General features: G+C 41.7%; 1 protein-coding gene across 2 annotated transcripts; it reads right to left on the reverse strand.

The window, feature by feature from the left end:
- Positions 1-2,529: 2,529 nt before the first annotated feature.
- On the reverse strand, positions 2,530-12,279 carry si:dkey-51a16.9 (RING finger protein 122). 2 transcript variants are annotated; one of them, XM_046353779.1, is made up of 6 exons: positions 11,117-12,279; positions 9,436-9,592; positions 5,151-5,193; positions 4,903-4,944; positions 4,659-4,741; positions 2,530-4,095 (listed from the first exon to the last, which is right to left on the reverse strand). In XM_046353779.1, the coding sequence occupies exons 2-6, from the start codon at positions 9,543-9,545 to the stop codon at positions 3,957-3,959; spliced, it is 417 nt and encodes a 138-aa protein (XP_046209735.1). In that variant the 5' UTR covers positions 9,546-9,592; positions 11,117-12,279; the 3' UTR covers positions 2,530-3,956. The 2 variants fall into 2 exon arrangements, with proteins under 2 accessions (XP_046209735.1, XP_046209736.1); XM_046353780.1 differs by lacking the exon at positions 11,117-12,279 and adding an exon at positions 10,420-10,608.
- Between the last annotated feature and the right edge of the window lie 2,932 nt (positions 12,280-15,211).

The raw sequence follows: 15,211 nt of genomic DNA on the forward strand, positions 1-15,211 counted from the left end.
AATAAAAACATGCTAGCTCCATACTGGTGGCGCAGTGGACTAATTCCATGGATAGAGAACAAAAGATCATACGTTTGAATCTCACTGACACAGTACAAAATACATGTGCTTGAATGATGAATACCTAAGCAAATACATTTTCATGTGTCTTATCGCTGCTTGGAGTTCAAAACAGTTCAACTAAGCTAGCAGTGTTATTAAAATTCTTATTGAAATATTCAATTAAAGTTTTAAGTAAGTTATTCAAAAAGCTTCTCAGAACCTCCCTGCAACCTAAAAATGAACATTCCCAGAACAGGCAAAATGTTCACTTCTTTTTATCAGAATATCTGGCTTCGTTCCCAGAATCAATCAACCAAATGTTCCTTGGAGGCTGTGCTAGCTGGGTGGTTTGTAACTTAACGTAATATTTACAATTTATAATACAGTCATTATACTGTAATAATAACCAGTAACATACACAGTTAAAAACGTTGTACATTTATTTTTAAAGTAGGCATGAAAAGTCCAAATTAAATTATTCAATCTCCACTTTACACAATTACATAGCTGCGGGGGTGGGGTTTCTGCAATGCAGGTTTCCTACGCTGAAGACATTTTAAAGGCAGGCACAGTGGACGCGTCATAATAGACATTAAATCTAGCAGTAAAACCTGGTAATGGTTCCACCCCTGTCTTCTTCTTCTTTTGCATTTGAGATTTTAGAACTACCTGATATACTGTCTGTGTTTCGTGTTGGCGTGACGTTTTGATTGTAAGACTCTCTCGGACAAGGTGAGTTCTATCATTAAATTAGCCTTTCAAAAATGTTAAATGCTAATCAGCAACAGAGAATCTCAGCAAGAATACAAATTACTGCAGGAAGCTCCTGCACATCATCTCTAGGCGCCACTGTCAACTACTGTTCACCAGCACGATCAGAGACCCGTGTCCAAGCCACAAAGGTCTTCTGTCTCCATTCTCTATTTTAGCTAGCCATTGACTACACTTTAGTTATCTAGTTAGCAGAGCAGCAGATCAAAATATCTTTAGTTTTACTTAGCCTACGTTTTGTACAGTATGTCGACTTGTGTCTATTTCACACCTTATGGCATTTTTCAAGGATGAGCATAAACTCATTAAAAGGGAAGAAGATCACTATAAGGCTGGCCTTGTGGAGATGTACAGCCATAGTGAGGGGCAACTTACTGGTTTGGTCAGTGCCAGCATGAGAGATACAGTTTATCCTGTGTCGGTGAGTGTAGCTATTAAGTTAAGTTTGAGCACCGTAGCAATTTAATGTTCTATACAGCTATCAATATTCTACAAGAAAAGAGCCACTTAGTTAATGATATAATCATTAACCAGATTACCCCAGATACCATACTTCGATGAGTGATATCTCAGTTATATAATGTTGTCATTGAGGAGAATGACTCTATTGACAAACTATTGTCAACCAGAATTGACATGGCTTAGACATCCAGCCTGTGTAGTTTCATGACCAGAGACAAATCTTCAAAGGAACAGTATTTATTTATTCAGGGTGGTACATGTATTCACACAGACTTGATTTATATGATCCTTCCCACTAAATGATATGTCAAGTCATAAAATCCCAAATTATCAATGAAAAAGTATGGAAAAATTGCACAATATTTAATCAACTGAAATTGCTCAATTTCAGTTGATGAATTATTCTACAGGTATAATGAAATCAAACTTTATTTATATACTACATTTCTTACAACCAATGCATTTCAAGGTGTTCAAAGTCATGAATTGAAAGGCATGTGGCACTTAACACCCTCCCTCTTGGCAGGTCTCTATAGGTGACCAGGGTATTCTCTCTACCACATGCGATTGCCCCAGTGGAGTTCATAAATGTAGCCATGCGGCTGAATTGGCTATTTTTTGCGGTTCACAATATTGGCTTTGTTTCTGGCCGCTCTCTCTCTCTCTCTGCCTGTCTGTTTACAGCTGTCACTCTACTCTACTGCCATGATCATGATAGCACCAAACAAAGTCTTAACACATGGAATACACCTTCATGACCCATAACTACTGTGATGAAGTTAAAGACATCTAAGCTGGAAGCACTCACATTTTCCAGCTACTTTGCCAGGGGTGGGGCTTGGGCAGTTGCCAAGAAGCTTACTTAAAATCCTTTGTACTCAATTTGGAAAAAAACCCTTATCCTAATTTTTTAAAATCTTCTTGACTCGTGGCACATCCATTACTAACTATTCTTTTCCGAAATGGCGCATGCACCGAGTGGTGCAGCAGTCTAAGGCACTAAGGCTATATCACATTCTAGCCGTGATTGTGAGTCCCATAGGGCGGCGCTCAATTGGCCCAGCGTCCCCCGGGTTTGGCCGTCTTTGTAAATAAGGATTTGTTCTTAACTGATTTGCCCTTAACTGATTTGCCTAGTTAAATGATGTTTTTTTTTCTATGTAAATGCAGATACTTGAAAGGGTTAAAACTATGCCCCAACTGAATAACATTTGCATGGTTAATGTTTCAGAATGAATAACATCATGTCACATATCACTGAAACAATACACTTTATTGAAAGCCAGTTATAATACAAAACAATTAGAAATAATTTAGACTATATATTTAATTGGATGGGTCATTCTTGAATTGCAATGGCATTTGCATCCCCCGGCTTTACAACAATGAAACTTTAACACTTTAAAATAACAAATAGTTACACATCATACATGTTTTTGTTTATATTGTACTTTAAAATCATTGATAAAATATAGATAAATCAATTTCTACTGCAAAACTGTATATTTAATGCATTATTTAGTGTCTTTTCTCATACATCTTCCCCCAGAAGCTAATCGGGCATCTGATGCAATTACGCCAGATTTTAGTTAGGGGTTTCTGAAATGACTCATTACACAAAAAATATACAAGGACCTTGAGCATCCCCTCCAGCTGCAAACTGTTATCAGGGGAGGGGTCTATATTAAAGAAAGCTCTTAGCTAATCACACCCTTTTAACATGTCATCATTTTGAGGATTCCATTGATGACTTGGTGTCTAAATAAAAATTGTCATTGGTATTACTCAATTTAAAAATGTAAGGGAAATTACATTGTGATTGAAATTTTAATTATTTGAAATTTTAATTATATCCCTTTAGGGTTAAGTACATTTGAGCATCTGCGCTCTCCATTTAAGAAAATACTCAATTACCTAAAATGTGTCATTACCATCCTTGATATTTAAAGTCATTAAGCTGCCATAAAAGTTTATTTCAAATAGTAAGGTGTACCCATATACTGTACATTTAAATAAAAACAAACAAAAATGAAGTTAATTTCTTCCAAAATACCATGCCCAAATGGCAAAGCAAGTCAAGAATGACCCCGACGTGTTATTTAGTGACAGGGTCACTGCACCCTATGTCATAGCTGAATACCTCATAGGCCCATGATGGTAGCTGTGGGCATGGTATGTGCGTGTTCCCTCCATCCAGGACCCATGTTACTCATCGACCAATCAGGACACCCTATGTTTACTTGGCAACATGGGATGGCGGGTTATTGACTATGATTTGGGAAAGTAGGGCCCAATGCACAGCATCCCAACTCTTTTTCAGTACCCACTGTTTCTCCTGTAGAGGTTGGCCGGTGGTCATGGGACAGGGTCTCTCCACCCATCCCCTGCCTTTTAGATAAAAAATAAAAACATTCAGTTTGTTCTTCAATGTTGTTCTATGAGTTCCACTTCAATGTCTCATCTCACACACACCTTTAGGGGTCTAACACCTTCAAAACTAGAGTAGAGTCTGTCAGAACTCTAGGATGGGGGTATATGGAAGATGTCAGGATGGGATGCCTGATTCATTTCAACTGGACCAGGGTGTGATTTTTAGGGGTCCGGCGGAGTGGAGTGGGATGAGGCAGGTTGGAACTGTAATTAGGTGTGTTGAGGTGCTGCAGTGTGGGCCCTCGCTCATCTCACACCTCCATTTGGCTCTGGGACCTCTCTGGGGCCTCTGGGGCCTCTGCGCCCTGTGGGGGGTCTGGCTGCAAACGGCAGATGGGTTTGTTACACATGGGGCAGACACTGCGGATCTCCAGCCATTTTAACAGACACCTGCGTAGGGGTAGAGAGGGGAACATATTATATTACAGACAGATATGGAGAAGAAAAGGAGAGATGATGAGCGGGAGAGAGAGAGAAAGTGGGAAAGAGAGAGAGAGAGAGAGACGGGCAGACAGGCATGCAGAGCGAGCAAGGACACATGAGAGAGAAAGACGCAATTCAGGGAAGGTTCAACAGTACACACTACCCTGTATATTACTATAAATGCCCATTGGCTACTAACATGCCAAACATATCCTGTGGGAGAGGTCGTTATACTATTCTACCCTGGTCCAGGGAGAAACAGATGGTAGTCTATCATCTCAAGCAAACAGTCTGCAAACAGTGTCATAGGGGTCTTTCCTTAGGGGTAAACCTGTGCGTATAGTCAAATGACTGAAAGTCACACAGACCGTAAATGCCTGTTACTTTCACACTAGACCTAGAGGGCTTTGTCATGGCTTTTGTCTCTGTTTAATAAAAATTGAAAAAAGCTTTTGATCTCTTCTTCCATGTGTATGCCTTCAGCTGTTCACTTCACACCATCAAAGCCAGGACTGTGGGAGGAGCCTTACTTCTTGTGGAAGGCATGTGAGCAGGGACACACTCCAAGCTCGTCTCTGCTTTTGAACTCTTCTAAGCAAACGGCACAGGTCTGCTGTAGGATGGGAAAGAGATCACGTTAACACTATCCTTGGAAGGAAAGAAATCTCTTACTCCCCACCCTAACCCTCTGATGCTGAGGCCTAAATTCTATTCCCCTGGGGAAGAAAAAAAAGATTTGCAAAGTGCATAGCTGGAACAACAAAATCAACTTACTCCAAGAAGACTCAGTTTCTTTCCTGCTCCTTTCAAAACAACCTAGAGACAAAAATGAATTTATGACAGAGGGAAATCTTTTCTACAATTTAAAGTGCAGCAAAATAACACCTTTTTAAATTAATATAATAGAGATCTGTTTTAGGAACAACAACTGGCAATCCAAAGATATCAAGAAACAAATCAGTCATTCTCATCAATTGTGAAATGTACCACGTTTGAGAGATTTTTTATTCATACGAAATTACCTCATTATATCCATATTGCTCCCTTGTGCCTTGTCGCCTTAACCTGAAAAAAGGCATATTCAAAAATGATTTTTGACATTGACTGATATACACATAATCTGTTTATAATTGACACTTCATAATTCCATATTGTCATGTTATGAATGCTTGTCCCATTACTTTTCATCTTTCGATCATATGTCCCATCATGCCTGATGTGTTGTCATGGAGACCGCTATTCATAGGTTGCACCTCCGTCACACGGTCACGTCATGCCATTGTTATGAACGTTCAAGCCGCCCTCTACCGGCGGTGCCGGTATAGTGGTGCCCTGAAGTGGTGATAAGCACAGTTATGGAAGCAGATGTTCTGTTTGAATTAGATGGCTTGTCGAGTGGAGACGAGAATGAGTAGAATTGGATTACAGTGGCGAATGTAAAAGGAAACAAGAGAAGTAAAGTGGGAGTGAAAACTAGTGAATCCAAACCTAGGTCTGAGTATTTTTTGGGTTGGAATAAGGGTTTTGGATCAATTTTGTTACCTGGGAGATCCGTTTTGAAGTCTCTATTTAAATTGTGGATGCGTTGGTGGCGTCGATGAGAATAACGAGAAGTGGGCTTTGTTTTTTTTGTGTGTTTTCTACGGAAAAGAAGGAGCGTGCTTTGCGCCTCAAGATGTCGGATTGGAATGTGTCGTGTGTCTGGATCTTTGAAGCAGGGTACCTATCAAGGGTGTCATCTCTGGGATGGTTTTAGAAGTAAATGAAAAGGATATATGTGAAGAATAGTATCAAGTGGTTGGTGCACAACGACTGACCTTTACGGTAGATGGAGTGCGGAAGCCCACTCCATCCATTCTATGGTTTTTTGATGAAGAGTCTCTCCCTTCTCACTTGTATTTAGGTTACATGAGATTCCCTGTGAGAGCCTCCGTGCCCAAACCCATGCAGTGTGATAAATGTGTCAAGTGTATGTAGACGGGAGAAGTATTATGTCAACTGAGCCTAAATGCTGCAATTGTGGGGGTGAACATTCACCCGAATTTCTGAAGTGTCCTGTTAGGGTGAAGGAGATGGAGTTGGCAAGAATAAGGGCTGTCCAGAATGTCTCCTATCTGGAGGCATTGAGAAGTGTGGAAGAAAGGAGTGAAGTTGATGAAGTAATGGTAGTAGGAGTAGAGACACAAGATGATGTTCCTTGTCTGCAGAGGGATCCTGACATGTTGCACGTTAAGAAGGTGGACTTTGTAGCGTTTATTGGAAATCAGAGTAAATAGGCATCATCGTGAGTGCGGCTGAGCGTTTTATGGGGGCCTCGGGGACTTTTCTGCAGAGACGAGGAATCCTGTCGATGAAAGCCCATCGTCACAGACACCTGAGCCTGTGTAGGGATTGATTTGAATGTGACTGAAATGTGTGGGATGGTTGTTTGATTTATTTTTCTATTATCTCGGGACCCCCCCCCCCTTTTATTTTGTTTCAATACTCCGTACAGTAGTTGGTGTATTGCCACCACTCGTTGTAGCCTGCCATAAAACTTTAGAGAAGAAGAAGCACAGTCATTCTGAATGGAGGCTAACTACTGTTTCGTCTAACTATAGTTCCTGGAAATACGATGATATTGCTAATGTATTCAAATATTTAGTAGGAAACAAATTTGCCAGCATTATCATGTCATCAAATTTACTTTAGACAGATGTATAATAATATATAATATGCCATTTAGCAGACGCTTTTATCCAAAGCGACTTACAGTCATGTGTGCATACATTCTACGTATGGGTGGTCCCGGGGATCGAACCCACTACCCTGGCGTTACAAGCTCCATGCTCTACCAACTGAGCTACAGAAGGACCAGATGGCAATGTTGTCATTAGCTAGCAAAGTTCGTCAAAAATAGCTAGCTAAAATCCGGTGGCCTCCCCTCAATCTAAAGTCTAAAGTCAATCTGGCGACATCAAAATCATGACAAAAGGTTTTCCTGCTAATTATTTTCCTCATATTTGAATGCATTGTATTTCCATCCCACTATAATGCACATTTGATGAAATCTTCATCAGCGCTCATTGACGATGCATTGAGTGGAACGCTCAGTCGGGCATCAGTCCAAAGTGAACGTTCAAAACAGTATTGTGACGAAACGTGCAACCCATGAACAGTATGCCAAATGCAAGTCACAATGTGCCTACACTTGGCTGTGCTACAGCTGCAAAACACCTCATCAGGAGCGGATTTGAGGATGTATTTTTGGTTCCACATCTCGACAACAAGAAAGTCTAAAAGAAAACACCTCAGATTTGGCCAGAAAACAGCTCTGAGATTTAACGATGCTCCTACAAAGGTTCTAATGATGAACTTAGCTTAAAGATGCTTTTGGGAAAACGGGCCCTGAGCTATAAAGAATGCTATAGCTGACTATGGGTTATTGTGATTAACAAGCCCATAACTCATTGATCATCAACTAGATTCAGCTGAGGGAAGATATTTTTCTTGTGCGGATGGTCAGGGGGCCGGAATAATTACAAACAAAACTTCAATTTGACAAAAGAAAACAAACAGATATATACTGAACAAATATATAAATGATCCTGCAGGTAAAGTAGCTGGATGTGGAGGTCCTGGGCTGGCGTGGTGCGTGGTCTGTGGTTGTGAGGCCGGTTGGACGCCAAATTCTCTAATATGACGTTGGAGGCGGCTTATGGTAGAGAAATTAACAAGAAATTCTCTGGCTACAGCTCTGGTGGACATTCCGGCAGTCAGCATGACAATTACACACACCCTCAAAATTTGAGACATTTGTGGCATTGTGTTGTGTGACAAAACTGCACAAAACTGCACATTTTAGAGTGGCTATTGTCCCCAACACAAGGTGCACCTGAGTAATCATGCTGTTTAATCAGCTTCTTGATATGTCACACCTGTCAGGTGGATGGATTATCTTGGCAAAGGAGAAATGTTCACTAACAGGTGTAAACCCACTTGGAGCACAAATTTTAGAATATGGAACATTTCTGGGAACTTTTATTTCAGCTCATGAAACATGGGACAAACACTTTACATGTTGCATTTATATTTTTGTTCAGTATAATATTTGAATAAAAAATAATTTCAAAACTTGCTTACATTTGTATACAATAAATTGTTATTATATTCTTGCTCAAAAAACTTGGGTGCCAAATAAAATCACCTTTCAGTTGTGGAACCCTGCTGCGCTAGGTGATCGCTGCTGTGCAGTAGGGGAGAGTGGTATACATTTTGGGGTAAGGGGTAAGTTGAGTCACCTTTCAAGGAAACCATACACAAAATGTAATATTTGACCTGTTATCAAGGCAAATGATGGCTATTTGAAGAATCTCAAATACACTTTTTGGTTACTACATGATTCCATGTGTGTTATTTCATAGTTTTGATGTCTTTACTATTATTCTACAATGTATAAAGTAGTTTAAAAAAAGAAAGAAAGACAATTGAATAAGTAGGTGTTCTAAAACTTTTGACTGGTAGTGTAGGAGTCTGTGAGTGTAGTATAGGAGTCTGTGAGCAAGTTAGGTCCAAAAAAACAGATTTTCACCAAGTCAATTTACCCCTTTGGCAAAACTTACACCACTCTCCCCTACTGCACTGCAACGATCACCTAGCGGGTTCCCCAATTGAAAGGTGTTAGGTTTCATAATGCTTGTATCTAAACCGTAATGTTTTTATTTGTATTTTGATTCTTCGTGGTATCCAATTGTTAGTAATTACTATCTTGTCTCATCGCTACAACTCCCGTACATGCTCGGGAGAGATGAAGGTCAAAAGCCATGCGTCCTCCGAAACACAATCCAACCAAGCCGCACTGCTTCTTAACACAGCGTGCATCCAACCCGGAAGCCAGCCACACCAATGTATCAGAGGAAACACTGTGCACCCTGGTTAGCGTGCACTTCACCCGGCCCGCCACAGGAGTCGCTGGTGCGCGATGTGACAAGGATATCCCTACCGGCCAAGCCCCCCGTAACCCGGACGACTCTAGGCCAATTGTGCATCGCTCCACGGACCTCCCGGTCGCGGCCAGCTGCAACAGAGCCTGGGCGCGAACCCAGAGTCTCTGGTGGCACAGCGATGCAGTGCCCTAGACCACTGCGCCACCCAGGAGGCCCTATAAACTGTCATGTTTACATGAATTCTGATTATTTCCAGGGATAAACCACATCGTGAAATATATGTTGATATCTTTGTTAGAAAGAATACTATAGCTCCCTTGACGGAGTGATTCTGAATGTTAAAAAAATGGCTAAACTTACCCCACTCTCCCCTAAGCCTCACCTGAACATGTAGCAGCAGAAGATCAGGCTGAGCATGAAGACGAAGAGGCCAATGCCCAGGATGATGACGTACATGTTGAGGGGCAGGTGGTAGATGTCTTCCGATGTCATCTTGCAGTATGGGTCTGAGCTCTGCGACCCTAAACCGCACAGACATCCTGAGAGGAGGAAGACCGAGAGCCTTGAGTTTACTTGACCAAACTCTACAGGCCCGTCTGTCATCACAGGCAAAAGACACAAAGGGGTTCAGTATGTACGTCATCCTCAATAATGGATTCTGAAGCACGTTTCAGTGACGTGTGTTTCATTTACAATGTAGGATGTTTTACATTCAAGAAATTGGTATGTGGCATTTTAAAACATTGTGCTGTATCTCTGCGTGTGTGTGTTCATCTACTAAGTGCACAGAATGTTTTACATATGAAGCAGACTGAACCAAATGAAATTTGGAATGTCCTATTAGCATAAATGCGTTATTTACTGTGAAGTGGGCTGTGCATCGTATGTCTGGCCGGTACTGGACTCTGGGTTCATCTCATTGCGTGTGCGTTCCATAAGGCAGGGTGGACATGCATATTGCATACTGTTAGCCACTCAGCAGCTTCTTGTTTTACGTACTGTATCAATGTAACACTACTTGCATTGTTGAACTTCATTGAGCTGCATGACCTTTTCAAAATGTACCGCGTTACTTCTACTGAAAAGTGAGTGATTGTTGGACCAGCTCCCCCAGTAAGGCCTGTGCGTGTGTGTTTGACAGGTGTGCGTGAGTCCCATATCTGAAGGCCACCCCAGCAATGAGGCACTCCACAATGACTACAAGAAATCTAATGACAAAACCTTAAAATCGGTACATTTGGATTTTTACATTAACAAATAACCATCAATTCATTGCATTTTAATCTCTTACCAAAATGAAAAGAAACCAATAAATACATTACCCAATGAAATATATATTTTTAAACGTTTGTATATTGTCCCATACCATAATCTGTACTCTTAAATGTGTTGCTCCTAATCCCGATTTTGAATACCACTGTAGTATAATATGCAGTATATTGTTGGACTTGAATGTGTTATGCTTGTTTGTCGGCCTGGGGATGTGTGTGTGTGTGTGTGTGTGTGTGTGTGTGTGTGTGTGTGTGTGTGTGTGTGTGTGTGTGTGTGTGTGTGTGTGTGTGTGTGTGTGTGTGTGTGTGTGTGTGTGTGTGTGTGTGTGGTCCTTTCAGTCCATGCAGCCGTTTCAGACCATCACCCGCAGCACTGCCTATGGAGAGAATGGTGATCAACCTTAACGTCTAATGCCACCCATAGTCTCACAATAAGTAGAGTACTTCCTGGGTCAAAGGTCACTTCTGCTTGTGTGCGGGTCTGGCCAGAAGGGCCATTCCACCAGATCTGTCTATGAGAGGGGTGGGGTGCTGGGTTTGGGTGAGGGAACAGGCATCTGTAATCTTAGTAGGATGTTAGTGAATCATTGACAGTCGAGGTCTAAGAGGTAGGCTACTGTGAACACATGCTGTCTGGGAGAGCGTCTAGGGCCTAGCATCGAAGGGAAAGGCACACAACAAGACAGACAGGACCACACAAATGCAAATCAATTTGTAACGAGACAACACATTGTTACACCACAAACACAAAGGTCATTATTACAACACTACACATAGGAAGAAGGTACTCACCGTGACACCACTGGACTGGGTGAAATCAGCCTCAAGAAAGCCAGAGGGACCCAGGGAATCAGTGGATGGGGGTCAAAAACATCTGAAGTTACTCACAGCCTCTAGAGTCACTGTGTCTGGGGTCACAACCAGTCCTGGGTCTTTGTTGGGGTGCCGACAGATCGAGGAGGTTGTCCCCCAAAAAAGTCACTGTCTTCCAGACAATGATGTGAGTCCAACCTCTTCTGTGTCCCCAATGAAAATGACTTTTATCTGTAGGCTATGAGTCAATCCCATTGTGATAAACATTCTCAGTTCCCCAAGAAGCTCTCCTGTGGATGAGGCTCTGTTTTCCAGTAAAACGTTACAAAAACAACTCGCTCATTGTTGAAATCCACACTCTTCTTTGTGATGATTTGTCATTATGGGAATAATCAAGCAACAATTTCATCAGGAATTGATAGCTACTTTTTAAAATCCAAAATGATGCTAGAAAGTGTGAAAAGGTATTAAAGGCAACAGAATCAAATATATCCGTATTGCAATGGCTCCTCTCTTCAAATAAACAAAGGGATCTCCAGAGCATAGCCGTGTTTGTATTATGGGATAAACATCATACCCTCGCAGGTTAAAGACACATCAATGTTATTGTTAATATTCCAAATGGAGAGAGAACTCCCATGCAGCTAACTCAATCTATCCAGCTGAGTGCAGTCGCTGCTTTGCTTTGTCTCCCCTTCAAAACATTGTCACAGGGCTTATCCCTCCCTCCCTCCCCTGAAGTCCTGTTTTCCTCTCCCTCTCTCTCTCTCTGCCTCCGCCTTCCTTGAATACTCGTCTCGACATAGATTTCCTCTCTTGCTGTGGAAACCTGCTAATTATGGGAAACAAAGGAAGAACTTGCAGTGCCCAGTGTTCCTGTAAAAGCAGCTATTTTGCCGGCACTTGCGTTGTGCTGTCTGCTCTGTCAGGCCCAACCATCTGCTCCACTTTTTCCAAAACGGACAAAGAGGGGGTGGAAAAGGAGACAGCGAAAATTAGCCTAACACTGATCTTTTTAACCCAGGAAGCCGCACTCCTCTCGTCCCACTCTCTCTTTTTCTCTCTCTCTGCTCTCTGTCCCTCTTCCTCACAATGGGGCTAGTGAGCACACCTCCTCAGCTCAGTTTGTAAACATATCCCTGCTCATGTGATTCGCTGTCTGCACCATAGCTCTGCTTTCACCCTCCCCCTCCTTTCTCTCTGCCTTGCTCACTTTCCCTCTCTCATTTTCCCTCCCTCCCCCTCTCTTTCTTTCCAGCTGTAAGCTATTACAGAGCAGGAGCCCTACAGGCAGACAGTCAGAAACCCAACTAACAGAAAGAGGCAGAAAGAACATTTTTGTAATGTTACCCGTGATGTTCCCCTAATGTTTGAGTGCCCAATTTTCCCATTAGATAGATAGGGGAACATTCTATCTATGTTAGCAAAAACCTTCTGGGAACCTTTTTAGCGTATTTTGCCATTGGAGTTAGAACATTCCCTTTAATGTCAAACAGAACATACCCAGAAGGTGGTTACCATGTTCTCAGAATATACACAACAATGTTCTAGACACATTAATGTCACAGGAGATTGGTGGCACCTTAATTGGGGAGGACGGGCACGTGGTAATGGCTGGAGCAGAATAAGTGGAAAGGTATCAACAACATCAAACACATGGTTTCCCCTTACCTGGGATTTGACTCACAACCTCTTGGTTTTTATTGATTTTTTATTGAACCTTTATTTAACTAGGCAAGTCAGTTAAGAACAAATTCTTATTTACAATGACGGCCTACCAAAAGGCCTCCTGCGGGGACGGGGGCTCTCTAATTCTCTCTTCTTTCTTTTTTTCTTTCTTTCTTTCTTTCTTTCTTTCTTTCTTTCTTTCTTTCTTTCTTTCTTTCTTTCTTTCTTTCTTTCTTTCTTTCTCAGAGGACCTGAGCCCTAGGACCATGCCTCAGGACTACCTGGCCTGATGACTCCTTGCTGTCCCCAGTCCACCTGGCTGTGTTGCTGCTCCAGTTTCAGTTGTTCTGCCTGCGGCTATGGAACCCTGACCTGTTCACCGGATGTGCTACCTGTCCCAGACCTGCTGTTTTCAACTCTCTAGAGACAACAGGAGTGGTAGAGATACTCTGAATGATCGGCTATGAAAAGCCAACTGACATTTACTCATGGGATGCTGACCTGTTGCACCCTCGACATCCACTGTGATTATTATTATTTGACCCTGCTGGTCATCTATGAACATTTGAACATCTTGGCCATGTTCTATTATAATCTCCACCCGGCACAGCCAGATGAGGCCTGGCCACCCCTCATAGCCTGGTTCCTCTCTAGTTTTCTTCCTAGGTTCTGGCCTTTCTAGGGAGTTTTTCCTGGCCACCGTGCTCCTACACCTGCATTGCTTGCTGTTTGGGGTTTTAGGTTGGGTTTCTGTCCAGCACTTTGAGATATCAGCTGAGGTAAGAAGGGCTTTATAAATACATTTGATTTGGTCACCACCAAATCCAATTCCTCCTTCGGCCACCTTTCCTTCCAGTTCTCTGCTGCCAATGACTGGAGCGAACTGCAAAAATCACTGAAGCTGGAGACACATATCTCCCTCACTAGCTTTAAGCACCAGCTGTCAGAGCAGCTCATAGATCACTGCACCTGTACATAGCCCATCTGTAAATAGCCCATCCAGCTACCTCATCCCCATACTGTATTTATTTATCTTGCTCCTTTGCACCCCAGGATCTCTACTTGCACATTCATCTTCTGCACATCTACCATTCCAGTGTTTAATTTTTATATTGTAATTACTTCGCCACCATGGCCTATTTATTTCCTTAACACTCTTATCTTACCTCACTTGCACACAATGTATATATACTTTTTGTCCTACTGTATTATTGGCTGTATGTTTGTTTATTCCATGTGTAACTCTGTGTTGTTGTATGTGTCGAACTGCTTTGCTTTATTTTGGCCAGGGTGGCCTGTCAGGAAGTCAAGGATCCAGTTGTAGAAGGTGTTCAGTCCCAGGGTCCTTAACTTAGTGATGAGCTTGGAGGGCACTATGGTGTTGAGCGCTGTCGTGTCTTTGGCATCATTAAAGTGAAGACTTATTTTATCAAATCAATTCTCTGTAATTATTATTACGTGATTAAACTAATCATGTAAATGTATTTAACTAGGAAGTTGGGACAACAAAGAAAATCTTCAGATTACAAAGTTATAATTTTCCTAATATAACTCTTCAGATATTTTAATATCTGATCAATTAGTCTTCTAATTAATTAATTATTATTTACCTCACGTTAGTCTCATTCCGAACTTCGTAAATCGTTGGTTATCTGCACGAACCCAGCCTTTACTATGAATCATCCATACATCAATTGGTTTAATCATTTATTTACTAAATAAACACAGAAATGTATAAACAAACAGTAGATATGGTTACAATGAAGTGACAAGGGATGTTCCCTTGTGGGCTAAGCCGATATGACGGCTTGATAGACAAAGGGAAGTGGGTGTGGACTGAGAATGGCGGGAAAGATCAGAGTCACTACACAATTGATAATTATATTGATTGAAATGCTAATCCTTTGCCCATGAACTCTCACTCATTCGGGAATAATTGCAATCAATGTATATTTACGCTCAGTGTGTCGTCATGATCGCTGTTGGAATCGTCCGTATTTCTGTTGGAAAGTTCATCTGATCGTCTCTCTGCTTCAATTAAGTCTCTCGTCGTTAGAATGGATAGTTCAGAGTACCATTCAGAAATGTTCTTATAGAATAGATGTTTCGGCGGTTGTCGGTCCTCGCATCTCAGGTTAACATAATTTCTAGCTGCAGACTAGTAATTAGTATCTAAGATTTGCTCTTATTTTGTCGGGATCGATAGAGTCTCAACAACCATTACAACCTTAGCTTATTCTGAGGTTTTTGTGGTCTCTACTCAACCTTCGCTCCCTCAGCTGACCGAGGTATGCATGGTTTAGAGAGGATTTCTTCAGGTGGGTTTTTTATTTCGGAACAGTAGAAAAGGGCTGTCCCATGATGCCAGATCAATGTCTGTGCTCATGTGGCGGGCCAATGACTTAG

This window comes from Oncorhynchus gorbuscha, linkage group LG06 (assembly GCF_021184085.1).
Source record: "Oncorhynchus gorbuscha isolate QuinsamMale2020 ecotype Even-year linkage group LG06, OgorEven_v1.0, whole genome shotgun sequence".
NCBI classification, from domain to species: Eukaryota; Metazoa; Chordata; class Actinopteri; order Salmoniformes; family Salmonidae; genus Oncorhynchus; species Oncorhynchus gorbuscha.

Coding starts and splice junctions, on each gene's coding strand:
- si:dkey-51a16.9 (XM_046353779.1), bottom strand. CDS start 9,545: ATGACATCGGAAGACATCTACCACCTGCCCCTCAACATGTACGTCATC. Junction 4,945..5,150: donor AGCAATATGGATATAATGAG/GTAATTTCGTAT, acceptor TTTTGTCTCTAG/GTTGTTTTGAAAGGAGCAGG. Junction 4,742..4,902: donor AGAAACTGAGTCTTCTTGGA/GTAAGTTGATTT, acceptor CCCATCCTACAG/CAGACCTGTGCCGTTTGCTT.